Source organism: Asterias amurensis, chromosome 8, assembly GCF_032118995.1.
Source record: "Asterias amurensis chromosome 8, ASM3211899v1".
In the NCBI taxonomy this organism is placed as follows: domain Eukaryota; kingdom Metazoa; phylum Echinodermata; class Asteroidea; order Forcipulatida; family Asteriidae; genus Asterias; species Asterias amurensis.
In genome coordinates this window covers 21,100,621-21,126,041 of record NC_092655.1, presented here as the reverse complement: position 1 = coordinate 21,126,041, position 25,421 = coordinate 21,100,621, and the positions used below count along the sequence as shown (strand labels likewise).

The 25,421-nt window shown below is 37.6% G+C and overlaps 3 protein-coding genes across 4 annotated transcripts in view; 2 read left to right on the top strand and 1 right to left on the bottom strand.

The window, feature by feature from the left end:
* Positions 1-3,163: 3,163 nt before the first annotated feature.
* On the top strand, positions 3,164-7,566 carry LOC139940931 (uncharacterized). Its single transcript, XM_071937332.1, has 6 exons — positions 3,164-3,197; positions 4,426-4,547; positions 5,315-5,612; positions 5,776-5,973; positions 6,240-6,745; positions 7,321-7,566. The coding sequence occupies exons 2-6, from the start codon at positions 4,450-4,452 to the stop codon at positions 7,556-7,558; spliced, it is 1,338 nt and encodes a 445-aa protein (XP_071793433.1). The 5' UTR covers positions 3,164-3,197; positions 4,426-4,449; the 3' UTR covers positions 7,559-7,566.
* Positions 7,567-9,520: 1,954 nt separating this feature from the next.
* Positions 9,521-21,274, bottom strand: LOC139940930 (cytoplasmic dynein 2 intermediate chain 2-like). Its single transcript, XM_071937331.1, has 13 exons — positions 21,134-21,274; positions 20,565-20,649; positions 19,537-19,593; positions 19,033-19,114; positions 17,593-17,765; positions 16,644-16,718; positions 15,943-16,009; positions 15,307-15,443; positions 13,357-13,510; positions 12,744-12,851; positions 10,920-11,077; positions 10,232-10,437; positions 9,521-9,661 (listed from the first exon to the last, which is right to left on the bottom strand). Exons 1-13 carry the CDS (start codon positions 21,268-21,270, stop codon positions 9,532-9,534), a joined length of 1,569 nt encoding a protein of 522 aa, XP_071793432.1. The 5' UTR covers positions 21,271-21,274; the 3' UTR covers positions 9,521-9,531.
* A 218-nt stretch (positions 21,275-21,492) lies between these two features.
* LOC139941139 (prominin-1-A-like) overlaps positions 21,493-25,421 on the top strand; it is a 47,475-nt gene continuing 43,546 nt past the window's right edge. For both annotated transcript variants that reach the window (XM_071937588.1, XM_071937587.1), the window contains exon 1: positions 21,493-21,671. The gene's annotated coding sequence lies outside the window, so the exon portion shown is untranslated. The remainder of the gene's footprint in view (positions 21,672-25,421) is intronic.

Here is a 25,421-nt window from a genome sequence, read left to right as displayed (position 1 = left end):
ATTGTCAAAGACCAGTATTCTCACTTGGTGTATCCCAACATGCTTAAATAACAAATCTGTGAACATTCGAACTCACTGGTCATCTCGAAGTTGCGAAAGTTGCGAAAGAGAATAATGGAAGAAGAAAAAAACACCCTTGTTGCACAAATTTGTATGATTCCACCAGCAGATGCCTATAACAAAAGGCTTCGGGCCTGAACTCTTTTTTTAATTGAGTGAAAACTACCTACCTCTTTCTCGGAAACTACGTTACTTCAGAGGGAGCCGTTTCTCACAATGTTTTATACTATCACGAGGCCCCCTCCCCTCCCATTATAATATGTGGCATAGCTCTGTTTCATTATTGTCATTCCAGCTCCTATCATTTATACTTAATATTTTGTCTCACTGCGAATGGGTCTGTTTTGTGTTGTTTTTCGTTACATGTTAGTCTCATTCATGTTTGAAGCTTTGCATAGTGTAAATAATAAGCCATATAAACTACAAACAATAGTGAACTTGCGGGTACATCCCCCTTTTGAGGGAATGTTGGCTTTGAAAAAAAAGCCTGTCTCGACGTTTCGAACAGCTCTGCTAGTCTTCAGGAGAAAACAGTTTGTAGTTTACCTGTCTATATGTTTTCTTCTACAGCCTCACAATCTCTTTAGTTTGGTCTACATGTATAAAGCCTCTTTCACACGAGAGCAATTTAGCAAGGGTCCCTTGCTAAATTTTAGCACGGTTTTAAAATTTTACAAAACGTACCTCGTGTGGAATGGACAACAATATTGTTCTGATGTCCAATTTCTCACGCAAAATCTTGTCAAACATTGCTACATTTTACAACCATGCCTAAGTTCAGCAAGGGACCCCAGTTAAATTACTGTCGTGTGAATAGCACTAAAGAGTAACCCTTTCCCCCTTCGGAATCCATCTTCTGCCGCTTATTTTTTTGCTATACTTTTTGGAAAGAATGTTTTATGAAAAACTTATGTTTGTAGAGAGAGATTGGCTGTTGCCAGCTTTGATATCCCCTTGTGAGAGTTCGCCGAGTTCACTTGACGGGAAGATCATATTAAAAGATGTAGTGCATAATGATAAAACTTTTGAAGGACTCAATACGGCTTTAATAATGTTTTTGTGTTTTTGTCAGCAAGGCTGAAATATCATCTTGACAAGATGATAGGAGTTGAAACTGAAGGACATATTAAAAGTAATTATATTAATTAGTTTCAAGAACGTTGTTAATTTGCTATCAATGCGACATCACGATTATAATTGACAACAAGGGCTTCCCTACGTCAATGATGCCGGAGGCACAATAAAGCGTATCGATAAACAGTGTCAAAAGGTAATTTCATTTTTTCCCGAAGGTTTTAAGAAGATCGCGTGAGTATATCAAGGCCTTTGCTGAATGGATCGATGGGGAGGGAGGGGGTGCTTTGCACGCCTATCAATCTCCTCCAGATGGGTTTGGGCCGAGCCGAAAAGTAGCTAAGCACAAATCAAATCAAGGTTACGAGCCAATTGACAATAGTGGCGTAATATTTAGGGGGCACAGTGTGGCGGTTTCAACTTTCCGCCGTGTTCAGTTTTCCGAATGACCAAATACGGTAACATTACGTCATGCGATGCCTGCGCATAGCAAGCGAAAGTAGTCCATTTTTAGTGCCGTCATTTTAGTTGAGTCATCCGTGTTACTCTCCGGTAGCTGTCATGGCGGCGTCCACGACGAGTACAACGAGCGGCGAACGCGTGGATCGTATGAGAGAATTTGGTGTGAAGACCAAGCAAATTATCCTGTATTTATACCGAACGAGCGTCAGAGAATCAGAAGAATTTTTTATTATTCTGGTTTAGTTTATTAAATTTATTTGTTACCGTTTTTTATTTTATTTTATTTGTTTAGTTATTTTTTTATTTCACTGAACTACAGTACTTGCCAAGGTACTCGCGGCGGTATTTTTGTCTGGCTACGTCACCCGGAAAACTGAACACGCCGGAAGACTGAAACCGCCACACCTCGCTATATTATTTTTTAAGGTAGGGGTGTGGCTTCAGTGTTAGCCTTGCTCAAGGCAGTCGCATTATTCGCTCCGAAAAGGCGCCGCTGTAAACCCATCCGTATACCCTGTGCGTGGTGCGTGCGATCACACCGCATGACCCACCCGTATACACACTGTCACATCGTACGAATACTGTGCACACAAGTCATCCGCACTCGTACCACTATAACCGCATGCGCACGGCCTCCGCATGCGGATAGTGTACGGGGGCATCGTGTCGTGCGATGTTACGCACAGTGAATACGGGTGGATTTTTATACAGCGGCGGTCTTTTTTCGGAGTGAATAATTCGACTGCCTTGAGCAAGGCTACTTCAGTGTGTATCCAAATTGGATAATTGGGCCTAAGTTCTAAAGTTCGTCGCTATTATTCAGGTTTTATATTAGACGCCATATAGGGCCGACAGATGGCGACAGAACAATCTTTCGATGAGAGTTTCTTGTAACAAGTTCAGTGACAAGGAGACACAGGTATATACAGGGGAATGACAAAGAGGCCAAGATTATTACAAACAAGGGCGTCCACTTTATTCGAGAACGGTAATTTTTTTTAATTTGGTGTGATGGCGAAAGCACGTTTTATTTTGTCAAATTATCGAAAGTTAACAAATTTTCCATGACTTTTCGAATTGTAAGCAGCTAGATCAGCAAAAGGTAGGCCCTCAGTAGGCCTAAAGCATCCGAAATGCAAACTCCGAGTGGCCAGCCACAAATCAGTAAAGCTGTCAAGCAGAACTGCTTGAAAAATATCTTTTATGCAAACATTTAGTGGGGTAGGGGCGCCAATCACAGTGTAAATTTATTTCAATATTTTTGTCGCTGCTAAGCAAGTTTGATTCAATACATGCTCTATGTAATTGGGCCGATGTGAACTGCTATGCTTCAACATTATGAAGAAATGTCTGTATGATGAAGACGGGACAGTGGTAGCTAGCTCCCTCTATGGTTAACACAAATGAACGACCAAAAGTGTGCCACTAAGTCACTTGATACACGTCTGAAGCAAAGACTACGTAAACATAACTTGACCTTTGACACCAAGCAAAATGCTCCTGGTCGTCCTCTACACTGGAACACTAAATGAAAGATTAGGAAACCAGACTAAATACAGAAGCTGTGTGTGTGGGGTGGTGTGTTGACTGTTGTAAAAATTGTAAGTAGTAGAAGTCATTGATTTTATCATTTTTTGTGGACTCTGTTTGAGTAAAACATACAAAAATACAGGCATGTAAAAATATCAAATGTATGTTATGCATTCTTCAATCCTTCGGTCCTCATTTACAATAAAACATATAAGATAGACAAACGTGTATAAAACGTTAGCAGATTTACTCAATTTTATTTAAAAACAATTTAAAACACCGATTTATTTGTAATGTTACTTTTTTAATTATGACCCAATCCATTCGCTGTTTAAGTTAAGCTGATTTCTGCCAGCAAATATCTTTGCTAAGCAAGAATTTAGTGGGATACCAGTCGTAGCAATGACGATGTATAAACTGTATGGTATGTATTTTGGTTGGAATCTATTTCTGCAAAGCAATATGATTAGAAAATTGTTATGCTTGCCAATTTTTTTAAAACCTGGTATGGTGAACACAAAAACTTGCGTTAGCAAAAACAGGGATAGCAGAGAACTACTCCTGCTGAGGTTTTGTTCAGCTATCGTCTCCCACTACGAGAGAAGATAGCAGTACGAAACCTCATAGTTCTAGGAGTACCAGAGAACCTACCATTGCAGTGACTAGTGGTGGTACCTCCTCAGTCATTCTTGTCAGCCAAAAGAAAATGTTCTGCTTAATTGTCTTATGAAACTGGGCCCTGGGTTGCAGTAATAACTGGGGCACTGTATTTCGTTTTTCTCTTAAAAGTTTGACATCTGCCACGGTCATACTCTAGCGCGACGACCACAGTTGTCAACTTTTTCGAGGGAAAACAAACGGAGTACAGAACTAAGTTGCTGGGTTGCCTTTTCAAATGTAAACTCAATGGCTAAATTTCTGCACCGCATCCGGCCATCGCTTTATCCCCCTCTAACTTAGAGTCTAAGTTAAATTACGGTCAATTGAGCGTATAATTTGGTGTAAAATAAGCCTTAATGTCAAATTCTAGTCCAAAGAGGATTCATTGAAATGGGAAAGATGTGAATTCTGAATTTGCCAGCCTGAGAAAGTAGAATTGGCTGTTGCAAACTGCTTACCAACCAAAAGGACGTACTAAGAATTCGACAGAAAAATTAGTTAATGGCCTGAGGTTCGACCCTAGCAGAGTTTATCGAAGGTTAAAAGAGAAAGACTCTGCTAGTAGCCAAATTGTCAGGCCATATCCACTATCATGCCTGATAACAGCTTTTTGTTTTTAACTATAAAAATTTATTTCAGGAACTTGTGGTTAACGAACATCAAATGGAGCAATATCAGAAAGTGAGTCTGTCATCACTGTGGAATGTTCAAGGACCGTATGATGTTAACAGTATAGTACGTCATGTTCACGAAGATGAGAGGTATGTACTCGTTATTAATGTTGGACCTCTAAAGAGTAACCAGTAGCTGTGACCTTGCATGACCTCAAATGATTGAAAAGTATGCAAGGTCATGTACTGTTGTTGAAACTACTGATTACCTTTTAAAGTCTACCGTTTTCAACACAATCAGGGAGTTTAGTGTTTCATATTTCATAACCTTTTTTGGTTACTGTCTGACCATTTAAAATCCAAATGCAGTTTTGAACTATGTCAGCATACAATATGATATCATGGTAAATGCATCTACACACAGTGGGAGGGTTGACTGTGTACTGTGTACAGTCAACCTTCCCACTGTCTGACCATTCAGTATCATCTACTGCGGTTTTGAATAAGAGATAAACTATGCCAGCCTGCAAAATGATATTACGGGGTAAATGCGTAGTCACACAAAACAGTCAACCCTCCTACTGTCTGACCGTTCAATATCATCAACTGTGGTTTTGGACGATTATGTCAGCCTGCAATAAGAGTTCATGTTGTGAATGCATAGTTACACAGACAAGTCAACCCTCCTACTGTCTGACCAATCAATATCATCAACTGTGGTTTTGAATGATAGATAGACTATGTCAACCTGGAATATATATACAAAGTCAAACCCTGTAATTCTTGTGCACGGTTGGCCACCTAAACACATGGTTGTAAACGAAAGTGTTGCCAAAATCAAACCAGACGTTTCTAACATTAAGGTAAATTCAAAGTTGCGTGACACACTGTTTTTTTCATTTCTCCAACTTTTCCAGCACTGAAGAGTCATCCTCAAACACACATAGCATTAAATTAGTCCCGCCTCCCTCAACCAACGATGACAACATCCCTGCCTGTGAGCTTCGTCTTACTTGTGACTCCTGCACTTTAATCAGGTCACTGGCAGTCATTAGCAATGCCCGCCATGTTGAACTGTATGATGACCTGGATGGTTATTGCGCCACGGCCAAGGGAGAGAGGCAAGACGACACGGAAGGGGACAGAGAGCAGGATGTTGTGACATATGTGGCTCATCTAGCAGTTGACAGTCCATTTCCACGCTGTAGGCTTAAGGTAAGATGGCAAACTAATATATTTGAAGAAACAGAATAAACTCAATGAAGTTTGGACCAAACTTGTTCAGAAAAAATTGAATATGCGCCAAAACTTTCGCAGTCTATCCACTCTGTGTTTGATACTAAAATATTTCTTGTAAATTCTTGCTTCTTTCAAACAGTTTATTTCATTGACGGAGAAGTGCCAACTGACCCTTGTCCAGCTGACAGTGACCACCATGAGGACGGAGAGAAGATCTTGTGGGGTCGGAGGTCAAGGCATTGATATGTCAAAGGTCAGGGAGATCATGTCAACATTGCCTCAGCCGGTGCCTGCCAATGTACAGGAACTTATGACGAGTGTTGAACAATACCAGAAGGTAAATTAATGATCTAAATGTTTTACGAACACCCTATGCCTGGCCTGATACTTCACGGAGGCAAAGATGGCACTAACCTCCATGCCCCCTGCCTTGGTGCCCTTGAAATGCTCCAGTAGAAACTTCTTCACAGGGTGCCCTTTACCAGGGAGAAAATGCCTTGGTGCCCTTGCCCTTTCAAATACAAATATACAGGCCAGTTATGGACATGATGTCATTTGTCAGTTATTGTTTTTTTCTTATGGCTGTATATGCTCCTGTCCCAGAACCAGGCATCAGTTCTTGAAGACTTCCAACAAGCAGCTGCAACAAGATTATCCTCCTCTTCAAATGACCCGAGGGCTTCACTAGCATCCAACATGGCGGGCATGATGTCCCTCTTCTCTAAGGCATCTATGCTCCAGCAACAAACCGCACAAACCCCCGCCACCACTGGAGGTCGCGTCGTCACGGATCAGAACGTTAATGATGATACAACACCCAACAACCAATCGCAATCAAGCTCAGAAAACGCTGATGCACTTCCAACTGATCACCTACATACCATGAACAGTATTTCCAAACTGATGTCGTCTTTCAGTTTGGGGAGTTCGGCTGAGAATAATGGAGTAGAAAGGGAGAGTGGAGATGAGCCACAGATGTTGAATGCTTTGCGGACTATGTGCAGAGACGTCAGTAAAATGAGGGCAGCAGACAGGCAGACTGTGGAGAGACAAAGTGGGGCGGAAAGGCGATTAAACCAGGAGCATTCAAACACTCCAGACAATACAAAGTGAGGAAAACAAAATACTAGTACCATGTTTTTAGAATTGTTGTTGTACAAAGTTTCAATCCAAGTACAAAGACTGTCTACCTGTAGTCTGATTAAAAATTAAAATTAAAGCTCGAACTTGTGATAAAAAAACACACTAACTTATTTCTTTTGAAGTATTGTGATTTGATTACTTGCACTGGGTAGTATATGATTTTGGTTCAGTGCCAAGGTCATACATGCCCATCTGTTTTATGTACTCCAAAAGTACTATTATCGCACATGTACAATCTATTCTATGTGCTCAAAAAAAGAGTCAAATGTACAAACCATAATTTACATGTTGTAATCATGAGAGGGCATTATTACTCAAGAAATACTATTGATTTTGTGATTTACAAATACAGCACAAAACAGCAAGATACATTTTGTTTGGTGAATTTTTTCTTATAATTTTGGGAAAAAAAGCAAAACAAAAAAGCTGGTTATGTTAGGTTCAGAATGCCTAATTAACAGTCACCAAAAGTAAAATAAAAAAAAGTTTGTTGCTAACGAACTTAAGATGGTCATTGATTTCTGATTATTTGATTTTACAGCCAATCGGAGAAATCAACATACAGAAATGGAATGGTCGAAGTGGAGCAAAGACTTATGGGATACGTTGGTGAAATGGAGAAGAGGATTATGGGAAGGCTTGATCGTCAACTTGAGCTTCTACAAGACCACGTTGATTTACGATTCAACAAACTAGAAATGTTACTCAATGGAACGAGAGGAAATAGAACAATGGATGCTGATCATGAAGAGGAAATAATCCCAGTGGAATTGGACTGATAGACAGGTGAAGGACAGAGAAATAAATATTGAACATTCTAATGTCAACTTTATAACACCAACAGTTCAGGACTAAAAGTCGTTAGCGCAGATTGTAGGAGTGTCATATTTTGGATCTCATTTATTGAAGAGTATGTGTCCAGAATATTTATTTGGCAAAAAGTAACAATAAACTTTCATGAAAAACACTTGTTTATGGATTTTGGTTTATTTTTCCATTATCGTGCAATTTTTCTGAATATTTCACAAGGGCAAAAAGTGGGAAACCAGACTAAAGTAGGAAGAATATTATATGCAATAAATAAAGAAAATTTGAACTATGTGTCCCTAACTAAACAAAGGATGCTAATCACGAAGAGCTATTGCAGCGAAATTAGACTGATTGACTTGCTGAAATGGGATGGAGAAATAAAATGTGGAACATTCTAATGTCAACTTTATAATACCATCAGCTCAGACCTAACGAACGTTAGTGCAGATTCTATGGATTTCATCAACTTGCTTTTGCATATTTTGGAGCTCCTAGTAAATGGAGTTTATTGATAAAGAGTGGTGTCAAAATTATTTGTTTATCAAAAAGAAATGTTTGTTACTCTACACCTGAAAGACTGGATGCCCGATAAATAACAAAGCTGAGATGATGGCAGTGGAAAAAACATTTGTCAAAACTTTGCAGAAGTTGACCTTGCCATACTTTGTGTAGATATTTTATGTTGGTGAAAATTGACAAACCATGAAAATAAGACACAAAACGGTTGAAACTTAAAACCAATATTAAAATGAACTGAAATTTTATTTACCTTTTTATTTGAGTGAGCAATTAATGTTTTATAAACTCTCAATTTAGGACATAAATCACAATTAAGAATGTATTATTTTAAAAAGATAAAGTACATGTGAAAATATGACACGACAAAAATAATGTTTATACAAACAATGAATGTTTAAGAGTGCAACAGTGAAAATATTTTCCTGAAAATACTTTTGCAGAGATCAATGTTACTGTACTGTACAATCAAGGTGACAATGTAATATTTCTCATACATTTCTAATACAATTGTTGGTATGCTCATTTTGAATAAACAACTCAAAAAGTATAAATATAATTTACATCTTCTGATTTTCTTATTTACAATATATACTATTCCACTTCAAACAAATATATCCAAGGATGAGCAATGTTCCAATGTTCGAAACACAAAGTAAGTCACTCAAATGTGAGATAGGCCCTATTTGAATCCACGGCTTTGGCTCCAGATTGGGCTCAGGCTAGTGGTTGTTTTGACAATTGCACAAGGCTTCATACAAGAAGACAGAGCCTGAGCGAAATCCTAAGCCACTTTTGAAAAGGTCTATAGTGACTCGGTCTATGGTTGAAACACGAGTAAGACGCTCAGTTGAGCGACAGTGACTCGGGCCATGGCCCAAACACAAAGTCAGACACTGCCAGTTGCGGGCCAGTGACTAGGTCCATGGCCCAGACCCTAAGTTGAGCGGAATAACCTCGGTCCATGGTTGAAACACAAAGTAAAACACTGACTCAGTTGAGCGACATTGACCTACTCCATGGCCGAGCCACAGAGTATGACACGCTGGTGAGCAACAGTGACCTGATCCGTGGCCGAAACACAAAATAAGACACTCGGTTGAGCGACATTGACTAGGTCCATGGATGAGCCACAGAGTAAGACACTTCTAGTTGAGCAACAGTGACTCGGTCCATGGCCCAGACACAAAGTAAGACACTCAGTTGAGTGACAGTTACTCGTTCCATGGTCGAAACATAAAGTGAGACACTCATTTCAGCGACAGTGACTTAAACCATAGTCGAAACACAAAGTAAGACATTACCAGTTGAGCGGTAGTGACTAGGTCCATGGCCAAAACACAAAGTAAGACACTACCAGTTGAGCGATAGTCACTCGGTTATTGACCAAAACACAAAGTAAGACACTCGATAGAGGGAAAATTACTCAATCCATGGCTGAGTTAGCAACATCAGCGAGTGTTTCAATTTCTCTGGCGCCTTGTTTTGATAACTCATCACTCAGCTGCCATATCAACACAATACCATCTGCGTCTCCTGTTGCCAAAGTTGGCTTTCTGTAAAGAACAAAACAAATACCAAGAAATAATGTTTTAATGAATGTTCAGAATTGACCTATTAATATTATTTAGCCTTTAGTGAAATTAGAACTATTTTTGCCATTTGGTATTCATGAAACCTGACAATGATTGTAACAGAGTGATAAACGTATATTGCCTCCTACCTACTCCATACCCCTGGGCCCAATTTCATAGATCTGCTAAAACAGAAAAAGTAGCTCAACAAAAATATGCTTACCAGAGTAAGGTTACCAGTGAAACCTAACTAGCATTACCTGCGTACAATTTGTGACTGGTAACCTGCTCATTTCTGCTAAGCAAAAAATTGTTAAGCAATACTTTCTACTGAAGAAAATCTATGAAATTGGATCCTGGTTATTGCCTTGGTGCCCCTTTAAATTTTAACAGGTGCCCTGACAAGGAGTATCAGGCCATCCCCTGTTCATCGAGCCATAAGCATTTATGAAATCATCTTAACTACATAAGTGCGAGAACAAAACAAATCTAACCAATTCATTTGCAGTTTCAAAGATTTACAATTTTTTTTAAAATGTCAACATTTCTTACTTGTGGTTAAATTCTAATGAGTAGACTGCACTCTTCTTCGGACTGGCCTCGATAACTTGGACTGGCGTAATACGACTACTTTTCAAATCGTAGATTAGGAGTTTTCCTTCTCCTGTCGTTATTGCAAACACTAGAGGGCGCACTGGGGACCAACGAGCGGAGAAGAGATACCCTGATGATGGCTCGATTGAGATTATGCTTTTTGACTACGGATGAGGAAAAAAGGAGATGGTGTTAGATGGAATTATAGAAACAAGAGTACTTCTTAAAGGATTGGGGTTACTTTTTGTAATACAAAACACAATGTTCAAAGATTTACATTAAACCTACACAGTTTGAAGATAATGATATTAGAAGGCTTTCATTAAAAACTTTCTTGCTGAGGTGCTGTAGTTTTTGAGAAATGAGTAAAACAATTTCACGAAAATCGTTTTACATGCTAAAATAATTTGCGTGACTTGTTTTACTCATTTCTCAAAAGCTACAGCACCTCAGTGAGTAATATTTTAAGGGAAGCTGTCTACCATCATTATCTTCAAACCGTGTCAGTTAAATGTAAATCTGTGGACATTGTGTCCTGCAAAAAGTACCCAGACCCTGTGAAGAAAAAGTGTCGTAATTTTTCATTTTTTATTTAGGAAGTTTTTACAAAAAGGAAAATTTGTTGGGACACAAACTCGACCCTTACCTCAAGCATGCTGTAGATCTGAGCCGACATATCCATCCCACACGTTAGGAACAGGTTGCGATGATAGGGAGAGCATTCAACAGAATGCACAGGCCCATGATGGGGTTGGAAGGCAAAGATAACCGGTGAATGCAGGGGTACCGATCGTAATGTCTCAGCTGTGGGTACGAGAAAAACATCATTGGATCTAGAGTATCTAAAAACTAAGGTTTGCAGTGAACACCATGTAAAAATGAGTAGGATTTAACCTTTGCATGGTGGAGATACAATCTAGTAAGGTTTGCAGTATAACCATGTACATGGGTAGGATTTGAAACTTTGCATGGTGGAGATACAATCTAGTTAGGTTTGTAGTATAACCGTGTACATGGGTAGGATTTGAAACTTTGCATGGTGGAGATACAATCTAGTAAGGTTTGCATTAACACCATGTACATGGGTAGGATTTGAAACTTTGCATGGTGGAGATACAATCTAGTATGGTTTGCAGTAACACCATGTACATGAGTAGGATTTGAAACTTTGCATGGTGGAGATACAATCTAGTAAGGTTTGCAGTAACACCATGTACATGGGTAGGATTTGAAACTTTGCATGGTGGAGATACAATCTAGTTAGGTTTGTAGTATAACCATGTACATGGGTAGGATTTGAAACTTTGCATGGTGGAGATACAATCTGGTAAGTTTTGCAGTAAAACCATGTACACGAGTAGGATTTGAAACTTTGCATGGTGGAGATACAATCTAGTTAGGTTTGTAGTATAACCGTGTACATGGGTAGGATTTGAAACTTTGCATGGTGAAGATACAATCTTGTAAGGTTTACAGTAACACCATGTATATGAGTAGGATTTGAAACTTTGCATGGTGGTGATACAATCTAGTAAGGTTTGCAGTAACACCATGTACATGAGTAGGATTTGAAACTTTGCATGGTGGAAATACAATCTAGTAAGTTTTGCAGTTACACCATGTACATGAGTAGGATAAGAAACTTTGCATGGTGGAGATACAATCTAGTAAGTTTTGCAGTTACACCATGTACATGAGTAGGATAAGAAACTTTGCATGGTGGAGATACAATCTAGTAAGTTTTGCAGACACACCATGTATATGAACAGGATTTGAACCTTTGCATGGTGGAGACACAATCTAGTCAGAAACGCAGAAACACCATATACTTGAAAACATTTGAAAACCTTACTAGATTGTATTGCCACCATGCACAGTTTCAAACACTACTCATGTTCATAGTGTTACAACAAACCTTTCTGTATTGTGTCTGAAAATGTTTTATGTACAATCAACAGCTGCAGAGCAATTCACCAGGTAAGTTTTCATGATTGTTAAAGGCAGTGGACACTATTGGTTATCACTCAAAATAATTATTAGCATAAAACCTTTCTTGGTGACCAGTAATGTAATCGGGAGAGGTTGATGGTATAAAACATTGTGAGAAATGGCTCCCTCTGAAGTGCCATAGTTTTCGAGAGAGAAGTAATTTGCCACGAATTTGATTTCGAGACCTCAAGTTTAGAAATTGAGGTCTCGAAATCAACCATCTAAACGCACACAACTTCCTGTGACAAGGGTGTTTTTTCTTTCATTATCTCGGAAGTTCATTGACCGATTGAGCTCAAATTTTCACAGGTGTGTTATTTTATGTATATGTTGAGATACAACAAGTGAGAAGACTGGTCTTTGACAATTACCAATAGTGTCCAATGCCTTTAATTGATGAAGTACGTTTCAAAGAATGACTCTACTAGTAAACAAAAAGATTGGCAAATATATCTGAGTAGTGGTAGAACAAAGGACTCACTTGTGGGCACAGGAGTCGTTGATGTCATGGAACATTTGAAGACTCCGCCGGACTCTGAACCAATGACGAACAAACTCTGATCGTCTGATAAATAGGAGATGCTGTTCACTGAAACAAAATACAACAATATCTAGTGGTCAGACATCTGCTATAGATTGGCAGGGGGAAGTTGGTTTGAATCCCACCCAAGTGGTATACCTGTGGATATTTTCTAAGAAGGTGTTGGGAAAAGTATACAATGCTTAATGGTGCAGGATAAAAACTACAATAAAAAATCTTCATCCCAGATGCAATTTTTGCATTATTTAAGCAACACTCAATTAATTCATATAGTCTTCATAATTAAACTATTTCTAAATAAGATTTTAAAAACTACACATTTAAAAACCCTTTATATAATATAAGATACAATGCAATTAATTATTATTATTTACCATTACATTAGCACCTGGTGCTAACGAATGTCACACCTTTAAATGCCATGCAAATGTAGCAGAATATAAGTCAGGTGGGAACGCACGGTAGATGTACACCAAAGCCAGTCATGGTAACTTTCCTTGTAGCAGTGGAAGAAAAAGCGGGGAACACGGCTTAAGGTAGTCTACAGACTTACCTCCCATTTCTCCTTCTCCTTTAGCCTTAGCACGACCCACCGTCGCAGGAAGACAGCTGGCTAGAAGTAAGAAGCCCTCGGTCAGCTCCAACGCCCCCTTCCTGGCATTCACTCTCCAGACCAGGATCTGACCATCGTTGCTGACACTCACAATCTAAACCATTCAATAATAATAATTATAATAATAATATTTAAAATTTATATTGCGCCCCTTACATACAACATGACCAGAGGCGCAGAACACATGTTAAAAAGTACAGAGTGGAAGAAACAGACGAAGAAAAAAGACTGGTCACCAGGCCAGTGCCCAAACAAAAGTATGGGGATACGTTTGTCCCGCCAACAGAGAACTAATTGTTACTTCTTACATAGGCCTTTCTCTGCTGGCATCAGTAAAGTTTTGACCTTTGTCAGGAGACAGACGCCTCTATGCTAAAATTCTAAACCATTCAATCACAATCAGGTATCAGAAGCACAGTTTTGCTGGCTGGCTTGTTCAGATGATCGACAGAAACAAGCAATTATATGTAAATCTATATCTATTACTGGGCATTAAATTCTGGTATGAAACATTATAAAACAAATTTGTACAAATGAACGACATCAAACCTTTTCATTTTAACTATTAAATTCTATAATTATTTGTTTGGGGCTCTATTTGGGGAAGTAGATAAGTTTTTGTTTTCTCGTAATGCTTTTCATTTTGCTGTTAAGTGCTTTGAGGAATGCCAATTCATATTGCGCTACATAAATACCGTTTTATTATTATTATTGTTATTATTATTATTAAATTACCATTTACCACAACAAGTAAGCCTACTAGCAACTGTTTCAAATATAAACTCTTAACACCCCTTTTCATCAAATGTTTCAATGGTCAGGAAGGTTTCAAAATTGTGACAAATCTATAAGAATATTATATAGATTCAAAATGTAGTTCAACATGTTAGAATCAAGTGAGAACAACCTTCCTGATATTGTTTTTATTTTGACAAGATCCAGGGAAAATACATCTCATCTGTTTGTTATTCTACTTTTAAGTATATTTCATAAAAAATCAAAAATCAAAATAGTAATAATAATATATTTCATTACTAATTAAAATTTTAAAAGTGTTTTACAAGACTCAAAGTCAACATTTGAATATAATTTGTTTTAGTTCAAGATATTTCACAGTGAGGTATTATTATTCAATAACAAACACAAGACTTGGACTTGTCAAGTCATAGTTTACTGGCCGCACACTAAAAGTACTGCCGTCGATTTTACAAAACTCTTCCTAACTTAGGATTAATCTTATGACTTAGGACGAGGTTACTCGTCCTAACTTGAGATCAGACGAGTCCTAACTCTTTAAGAAATCGACGGCAGGCCTAAGGCCTGTGGTCCAATGTAAAACTCAACCCTGTCAAATGAAGGAAGAAGATAAAATTATATTTATTTCATTTATCGGCCAGATAAATAAATACAATAATGCTCATTGGTGAATAACAATAAAAGATACAACAGAAAGGAAAAAGAGACAGCTGGAGCCCGAATGATTGCCTCAAAGAAACAAAGTTTCTGCCTAGAGACTCTCCTCTCTAGCTTGTCCTAAAAAAAAACATTAATTGAAACAAAAATAGAACATCTATAACAAATATAAAACATTTAGGTAAAAACACAAGATCATTCAAAAGATCAGGGTTAATGCAGGAACAAAATGGACCAGAACTGCAATAAATAGAAATGAATGGCATCTTCATGAGGGCTACATCTTTCACTGGATGAACTCAACCTAAGACATAAGACATAATAAACTTTATTACTCTCCAAAAAGAAGAAAGTACATTACTCGCAAAAGATTAAAACGCACCACAAATATCAAAAATTACAAAAGGCAGAAACAAATATTGCACAAGAAACAACGCACAAGGATGATGATGATGACACACAGCCTTAAAAACTTACATTGTATTTCTTAGGTTTGTTGGGATCCCTGAGCCACATGACCTCTGACACGGGCTCCCGATGTGAGTCGTCTCCGATACCTGAGCTAGCAATTAGACTATCGTCCTCTCGGTTCAAATCCCACAACAAAACCTCCCCTAAAATTTAGAACAAATTCACAAACATTCACGATTAGTATAACTGGGTTCTTTTAGGCAGTCTGCTTTTAGGTACTTTTATAAACAACACATGGGACCTACAGCTTTACATCCCATCCGAAGGATGAAGAAAAAATGGTTTTAGAGTGTCTTGCTTAAGGACACAAGTGGTCAGATGGGGACTCAAGGCCTGATACTTCACGGAGCCAACAAAGACGATTACCTACATGGCCCCTGGTCATTGCCTTGGTGCCCTTGAAATGCTCCAGTTTACGTTGTCCTCTTAAAAAAAAAGAGAAAAAACCTTGGTGCCCTTGCCCTTTCAAAAACAAAGCATACAGGCATGGGACTCAAACCTACACTCCGCTGGTCAGAAACACCAGAGCCTTGAGTCCGTTAAACCACTCAGCCAACCAAAGCTCAAAACTTCACTTTAAAACAATGCAGTCTGAGGAGAGAATCAAAGACTTTGCAGCATTTAGAGATGATCTTAACTCACCATTGAAGTTTCCTCCAACCAGTGCAGAAGGTTTCTCCGGATGGTAAGCTATGCACATCAAGCAGCTCTGGTCATAAATATAAAACACAGATTAAGGATTCTAGCTAAATAAGGAAAAGCCAGTTAGCTGCAAGACTAACCTACTGGCACAAAACTAATCAACAACTATAATAACAAGTAAAATTTCTTCTTCGATAATATATATATAGAAGAGTTTGCGGTAACACCATGTAAATGAGTTCAGGGTGGTTCTGAAAAGAACCGTTGGTTTAACTCGACATTTCGATCAGTATGCTCTGATCGTCTTCTTTCAGAACTACCCCAACTCATTTAGAGATGGTCATTACATGGTGTTACCGCAAACTCTTCTATATCTTATTTCCACCATGCAAAGTTTCAAATCCTACTTTTCTTAGATAATACCAAACAATAAAGCTAGAAAATCATAGATGTCAACTCTTGAAAACCAGGGCCCAATTTCATAACATTGTTCAAGCGGAAAGTAATGCTTATTAAGGTCCTCAGGTAACCTGTTTCCGTTAAGCAAGATTTTTTTGTGCTTAGCACGTTTTATGCTTACAGGTCTTATGAAATTGGGCCCTGAAACACGATCAACATTTTTTGGGGGAAAGGGTCATAAATATCGCTTTTGTGACTCTTTACAATAAAAAGGAAAGAGATTTTTTTTTGTTTAAACTCACATTTACGTCAACGACTGTGTCAGCCTTCTCTGTATTCATTCGTCTCAGGTCAACATTCCATACACATAGAGATCCCTGTACAAAAATAATATTCATGTTTATTCACAAAACAGACATCATGAAGAAATACGAAATGACCGTGTTTGACCCAAGAGAGGGCACTATACCAGCCAGAGTATCTGTAATTTCTACAAGGTGTTTTCATTGGAACTCTTTTGTTTTTTAAATTTCACTACAATTTTAGATTTCTGTGTATCAAATAATATAAATTCGTTTTAAAGCCATTATACACTTTCGGTACAGAAAAGAAAAAAAAAGTTCACAGATTTACAAATAACTTACAGGGTTTACAGAAGATAATGGTGAAAGACTTCTCTTGAAATATTATTCTATGAAATGCTTTACTTTTTGAGAAAACATGAAAACAATATCAATTCTCGATGGCGAGAATTAAAGATTTATTTTAAACACATGTCATGACACGGCGAAACGTGCAGAAACAAGAGTGGCTTTTCCTGTTATTTGACTTGGACAATACTGTTTACCAAAAGTGTATAATGGCTTTAATGGGCAGTGCTGGAATTTGTGGAAAAAATCCAAAAGACTGCAGGGCTTGTAGTTCAAAACTTTACTGGACCAGAGAATTTGTTACAAGACTGGTATCAAAACGAGAACCCCACTATCTACACAGTTTCACATTGAAGCTGCTTTTGGAACAAGCACTAATAGAAGATGTATGTAATAGATATTTGTACTGAAAATGCAATGAGGTGTTACTTTTAAAATGAAAAAAACAAAACCCACAAGACTGCCGGACTTGTTTGGTCATAAGTTTACTAGCCCAACACTAAAACCACTGGCCTCTGGCATGCGGTCCAATGCTAAATTCCAGACCTGGAGAGGTATCTATATATGGCTCGCAGCCCATGGTAGCAAGACTGCAACTCACTTTATGTTTGCACCAGTCTTGATGGTCCAGCCTTCCATAGGCAACAGCTAATGACGACCCGGTGGAATTCCAAGCCAGTCTGGTACACTGAAGCTCACCCTTCAGCGGGGCATGTGTGAGTTTACGAAGGCACGTTACAGACACTGTGTCTTCTTCCCAGTTCACTTTGTAACCTAGCATCAAGAAAAATCAGAGCAGGTTGGAGAAGTTTTTGCATCCATGTCACTTCAAAGACAAATGACTACCGATCCTCCTTTATCCCTCGTGCAATAACACACCGCAATCACAATTTTGAACGTTAATTATTAATTATCGCCCAGTCTCCAGTATTTTTCTTATCTCAATTTTATTACTGATAATTATAAATTTGTCGCCCAGTTTCCAGTATTTTTCTTATCGCTTTTTTTGTGGTTTTTCTTGTAATTGTATATAGCCATTGTCTGTTTTTTTAATGTTTTTAATGTGTCAAAGTCTTTACTGTATGCGAGTATTTGATGTGTCAAAGTCTTTACTGTATGCAAGTATTTGAATTATCCTTTTTGGGATCTAATAAAGATTATTGTATTGTATTATATTGTAAGAGTAACCCCCTTTACAGTCCATATGGATGTAGATTTGGGTATCATCCATCAGAAGCCTGGCTGTTAGAGCAGAAAGAACTACCTCCCAAACTTTACAAAGCAATCTTGCTTAAGTGTCTTACTTAAAGACACAAGTGCAACGACCGGTACTGGAACCCACACTCTGCTGATCAGAAGCACCAAAGTTGAATCCGGTGCTCTCAACTGCTAGGCCATGACACGACACATGATCATGTCGATCAAGTGGAATTGAGTGAAGTAATGAATATCTTTGATACACCACCCATAACAATCTATTACAAAAGGTGCATAAACTTTATCAGAATCTTAAAACCAGCCTAAGACTTTCAGAAGTGGAGGAAGTTACTTCTCTTTAAATGCGATCAATGACCTCAAAGGTTAGGGGTAATCAAGTTGCAATAAAAGGTCAGAATCATACATCTTAAAGCCATTGGACACTTTCGGAACAAAAAAAAAGAAAAAAGTTCACAGATTTACAAATAACTTACAGGGTTTACAGAAGGTAATGGTGAAAGACTTCTCTTGAAATATTATTCCATGAAATACTTTACTTTTTGAGAAAACATTAAAACAATATCAATTCTCGATATTGAGAATTACGGATTTATTTTAAACACATGTCATGACACGGCGAAACGTGCAGAAACAAGGGTGTGTTTTCCCATTATTTTCTCCCAACTCCGATGACCAATTGAGCCTAAATTTTCACAGGTGTGTTATTTTATATAGAAGTTGTGATACACGAAGTGTGGGCCTTGGACAATACTGTTTACCGAAAGTGTCCAATGGCTTTAAAAGACATAATCCAAGATCTAACTAAGAAATCTAACAGACTTACCATCAAAAGCATGACTTCTTGAATTTCGATCCAACATCTTACAGATTTCTGGCGTGACCTTTTTGATGAAATCTTTCAAAGCCTGCAAAATAATTTGTAAAAAAATCTTCTGCTTTAACATTTATTATGCGCTAACTGCTACAGAGATACCTTTTTCGTCAGTCTTTTATAGAGTGAGGAGTGAGCACACAACTTTTACATAGCAATGCCAGCTTCAGAATGTTTGGAATGACACCTGGACTCTCTTAGTGAGAGTTAAGGCATAAAGATTGGAGTCCTACCTTATTATCTGTGGATTTTATTTCATCTTTGTTTCCCAAGTAGTAATAACAAATTTTACATAAAATAAATTGGTGAAAAAAACAATTTATATTTAAATTAAAACAAGTGGGAAAAGTCACTCAAATGTTTCAACCTATAGACGTAAAATTAACAAAGTTTCTTTAAAGGCCTATATTATTCCATATTATTTGACGAAACAATTTATATAGCCTAAATACTCACCTCAGATTTGTCGTCAATAAGTTCAAACTTTTTCTCTTTCTCAGGGTCAGTTTGGACCTTTGAAAAAACAAAACGTAATTATGTAATGGAAGGTTACAGAATTGGTAAGAAACAAAAATCGTGAAGATCACAGATTTACATAAAACTTACACGGCATAATGATGATGATAGTATAAAACTTCCCTTGAAATATTTCTGTCTGAAATGTCTTATTTGATGAGAAATAAATTATCTAATTTCGCGTTTGGAGTTTATCGCTCAGTGAGCGTTTTATTCATTTTTATTTTGGCATCGATGCAATGCAAAATTTGTAATCGGTTTTTCACTATTCTCTCGTGACCCAGATGGCCGATCTCAAACTTTGACAGGTTTGTCAGTGTATGTTTAGGGTAGATTACATAAAGTGCTTACACTGCCAGCAACTGTTTGGTTAGCAAAAACCAATTCTGTAATGTTCCTTTAAATAGGACTTCAATTTAGAACACAAATAAAACCATATATCAAGAAAAACTTAACACATCAATTGTTCTGTAAGCATACTCCTGCAATCCAGTCCTAATTTGTTTTTCCTCCTTATGAAAGCTCCATGAGCTCTTTTCAGAGGAAGTGCTTATTACTAAGAATGCTTTACTATCAAAGTAAAGCATTATTATTATTATCATCAAAGTAACAGCTATACTAAGACAATAGCACTCTGCACATGCTAAAAATAGAAGTTGAATACCCGAATCTCAGACAAACAGGCAACAGATATTCATCCATGTTTAATGTATACTAGTGCAGCTTGGTACGGAAACGATGCAGTGATCGCGTTAATGGTGAAATAGTTGTTCGACAGCTGGGTGTTCTGAGCAAACATGGCGTCAAAGTTTTGAGTTAGACCCAGTAACTGGAGCGGTGTACTCCTTTTTTGTCGAAATTTTGTCAATATTGGTCGGAATGAATTTTTTTAAAAACAGTTTACCGAGTCTAGTTTGGAGCGCTATTCTCTATGAACACATTCAACATCTGCGCTTTGATTATTATACCTTCACATCTTTTTTCCGTACAGTTTGTGAATCGCCATCATTGGTAAGGATTTCACTCGTTTGGGAGCTGTGGGACTTTGTTGACCTATTAACAGGGATTAAGAATTTAAAAACAGAAAGTTATCATATATTAATGGTTATAAATTTAAATATATTGATAAGTAACAAGTTTTTTAAAATCAAAACAAAATCATTATTCAAACTGCCTCTAGCTACCGGGCAACCTCGGTAGTCTAGTTGGTAAGCCACTGCTCTAAAATTGCAAGGGCTGTGGGTTCAAATCCCACTCGAGTAACATGCCTGTGAGTGTGAGTGTGATATTATTATTTTTCCACAGGACTCGGGAAAGTACCGAGTATACAGTGCTATTAAAACACATCGGTGTTTGGGAAAAACCCAAATTAATATTCTTTATCCAGAAGCAAATTTAACATCTTTTATAAAGACAAATTGAATATAGAGTGGGATTCGATCCGACGCCTTCCGGATTATACTTTTTTGACATTACAAAAATACAACTTTTGGCTTGGTTCTTGGATAAAATCAGCATAATAACTAAATAGTTATACCTCTGTCGTCTCCATGAAGATTGAAACTCAACTCCGTCAAGCACCTCATCAGTAAACATCTTTGAAACAAAACGTGAAACTAGAAGAAATAAAAAAATAGGTTGTTGCAATTTCAGATCACCCCGCCGACAAAACATAAACATCAATGGCATGTGGGTAGAAATGGTCTAGCCGCCGCCTCGTTTTGTCACACACTAAATGATAAGAGAATCGTTCTAAAGTACAAACAGACTAAGTTTGACGAATAACCTCCAGCCAAAAGAGGGCGGTATATAACTTACACGGTAGCCAAAAAAGTAACGAAAAGGCAATCACTTTCGCTTCGGTTCGTGCACTCCCAACAAAACCGCAACGTACTAATCCCTATTCAGTGGCCGGACCACACAGTAGCACATTGAATTGTTGACAAATAAGCTGTATCACAAAAAGTTTCGACAGTTTTCATTCCGTGCTGATGGTATCAACTCTATGATTTATCTGGCATCTGTTGGTGAACTCGAACGGGTGATTGAGAATCGTGTTTATTAGGAAGAATTTGGTAAGTTTTAGATTAGCAAGGTTTTTTTTGTACGGGACCGAGTAACGAATTGGGCCTCGGGCGTATCGACGCCGTACAGTCGGCCAAACTGCTGGGTGCTCCACTAGTCCACTACGGTCTGTACGGTGAGCTTATTCGGAAGTGCTGCTACTGTTTTTTATTTTCTACCGTTTCTACGTCGTATACAGTCGTTTGACCAGTTCTGGATCACTTTTTGAATTCACATTGTTTTTTGTTGCAATCTCTTTGATATTTTAAACAAAAAAGTTTATCAGTTTACCTAAACATGACATAAAACTCACCAAGTATTCACTGACACAAAAAGATTAGTTCTTTTGAAGAGGCTTTAAGAAAAGTATTGTCACCTGTTTGACCAGTTCAGGATCAGTTGAATCTATTCTGAATCAGTAGAGTGCCCTTTGTTGCAAACCCATACTCCCATTCATAAAACTGTCTCTCAAGGACACGAAACTTCAGAGGTGTGTTGGCATGGACTTGGACTTCATTTGTTTAGTGAATGTCATGCAAGTGTCTTCAATAGCAGCGCAAAAAACCCAGTGACAAAACCACAAAACAACAGCAAAGGCAAATGAAAAAGTGAAGCGAACCTAAAAAGCAATATCGACCCCTCCAAGTTTAAATTTCTCAAAAAAAAAAAAATCTAAAAGAATTTGTTGAAGTAATGTTTCTCAAAATCATCTGAATAAACTTTCTACTGCAGTAGTATGATTTTACCATACTTAGTAAGTTAGTGCGGCACCATTTGACGCAATGAGATGTTGAGTGATCCCGAACTGGTCAAGGGTAAGTTGCCCCCCTAAAGAAGATTTTGGTAACTTCGTCTCCTCAAAAAAACAAGATGTCTGCACAGTATTTACAGGAATGTTTTTTTACACATTTTTATCATTTTACATAAATATTTTTTGCCCCGGCACTCCAATTCTAAAGGTAAGAAGTTTTAACAGTGTTTTTCAACCAACATTTTTAAACAAAAAAATGATAAATTTCGCAGACAACCTTCAGGAAAACAGCCATAATTTATTTGCTGATGATGTTTGGCACCTTATTTTGGGTTTGTTGGTTTAATGGGTGTTAATCTTCACATTTATCAACAGAAATTGGTAATAATGAGAAGTGATATAACTATTTGGTTATTGCAAAGTTGAAGTGATCCCGAACTGGTCAATGATCCCGAACTGGTCAAATGACTGTACTTCTTGGGCTCTTTGACAGAAGGAAAAACTTTCCGTCGTATCATAGTATCTTGCACCACTTGTTTACTCTTTTTTTCTGAGGAATATCTCATTTGTTGAGTATAGTGATTAATATTATAAATCAGAAACTATTTATTTCATGAAAAAGTGGTAGCAGGACACGGACAATTTTCCAAATTGACATCAAAGGAGTACAAGCAGCGCCCCAGTTACTGTCGAGTCTAGTTGAACCAATGGAGGGGGCTTTTCCTACCTCGATGGTTGAACACATGAAACTGATATTTCATTGACAGATCAATCAATTTTTTTTGGGTGAATTTTAAGGGTGTAAAAATCTTAGAAAATAAAGGTTGTGCCTAATTATGAAATATTACTTTTTTATTAGCCCAAAGAAAAAAAAAAAAAAGTTCACAGATTTACAAATAATTTACAGGGTTTACAGAAGGTAATGGTGAAAGACTTCTCTTGAAATATTAGTCCATGAAATGCTTTACTTTTTGAGAAAACGGTAAAACAATATAAATTCTCGTTAACGAGAGTTACGGATTTGTTATAAACACATGTCATGACACGGCGAAACGCGCGAAAACAGGAGTAAGTTTTCCCGTTATTTTCTCCCGACTCCGATGTCCAATTGAGCCTAGATTTCCACAGGTTTGTTATTTGATATAGAAGTTGTGATACACGAAGTGTGGGCCTTGGACAATACTGTGTACCGAAAGGGTCCAATGGCTTTAAGGCTCTCTTTTTATCAATGGTCATACCATATTAGAATGGCAACATGATAAGACCAATGATAAAACTTTAAGAGAGCCATTTCAGCCAAACAAGGTGGGCTCTTAATTGTGTCCTTCCAGAAACAGTAAGGGCAAATTGTCTGTACCTTGCTGCTGTGATGGCCATGCTGGTAGCCACTTTTTTATTTATTTGCTTTGAAATAAAATAGTATCTTTTTAACTCAATGAGATTACTGCTTTCGGTGAAAAATTGGTGAACAAAAAGTGACGGCAAGATACGGAAATGCACCGTTTATAAGGTTCAGCTTTTTCAAAATTCTCATTTTGTAACTATTATTAGACAAAAATAAGTCTTTCTCACCAAACAAAACATTTTGTGTGCCTTGGTACATCCCAAAGTCCATTGTTTTTGTAGAGTTGCGCAATTTCATTAATAACATACTTTGGTTTGACATTTTATGATTGATGACACTTTTCAGTACATAAAAAACATTGACACTTAAAGTCACCTGGAAATATAATTTTTTTTCTTTCAAACATAAGAGTATATGCTTACGAACAATAAAACAATTTTTTTAGTAATTGTTTGTCACGATTTATATGTTTAAAAAATATATAAAGTTGTTTGGGGGGCTGACTCCGCCTACCCCTTTTGTGACGTCAATTGAGGCAGACTTTGCCTGCAATGCGTATAGTAAACACACGTGCAAAGTACATGTACGTCCAAGTCGTGAGTTGGTACATTTCAAAAAGTGTTTTTCTGCATTCAGCAGCAATACACCTAGTCGGCATTGCCGGAAAAAAAGAAAATGTTTTGAATTTTTGAAATGTAAAAACTCACGACTTGGTCCGTACATGTACTTTGCAATTGTGTTTACTCTACGCATTACAGGCCTCGATTGACGTCACGAACAGCACCCTCTCGGGTCGGGTCTACTCTTAAATTTGTAAACAACATAAGAACTGATTGTTTAAAACCTTAGTTAACTGTTTATTCACATTCCACTCATCAAAACACATATATTAGTGACAAAAGCTTTATTTTGAAAAAATACCTCTTCCAGGTGACTTTAAAGACCATGGACACTATTGGTAATTGTCGAAGACCAGTCTTCTCACTTGGTGTGTCATACGCATAAAATAACAAATCTGTGTAAATTTGAGCTCAATCTGTCATCGAAGTTGCGAGATATTAATGAAAGAAAAAAACACCCTTGTCGCACCATGGTCACACAAAGTTGTGTGCTTTCAGGTGCTTGATTTCGAGACCTCAAATTCTAAATCTGAGGTCTCGAAATCAAAATCGTGGAAAATTACTTCTTTCTCGAAAACTACCTTACTTCAGAGGGAGCTATTTCTCACAATGTTTTTATACTATCAACCTCTCCCTATTACTCGTTACCTAGTAAGGTTTTATGCTGATAATTATTTTGAGTATTACCAATAGTGTCCACTGCCTTTAATGGCACTTTCAGAATACCTAAAGAAGAGAATGATGACCTTGGCACTGAAAGAGTTCAGAGTTTTCTAGCACAAATCCATGAGCTCTTTCACTTTGCTAAACAAGCTAACTGGTACTGGTTTATTTTAACCATTCAATTGGAGAAAGAAAGTTGACTCTATGGTTCAGTCAATCAATGTGCATTTGTCATGGAACAAGCTGCACCCTATTGTGATGTAAAATAAAATGGCACCCGGGTACCTGATTTGTGAAGTTATTGTGAAAAGAGTTCCAAAACAAGTGTGTGTGTTGAACTTTTGAAACTACAAACTGCTCCATAACTGTGTACTTTACATAC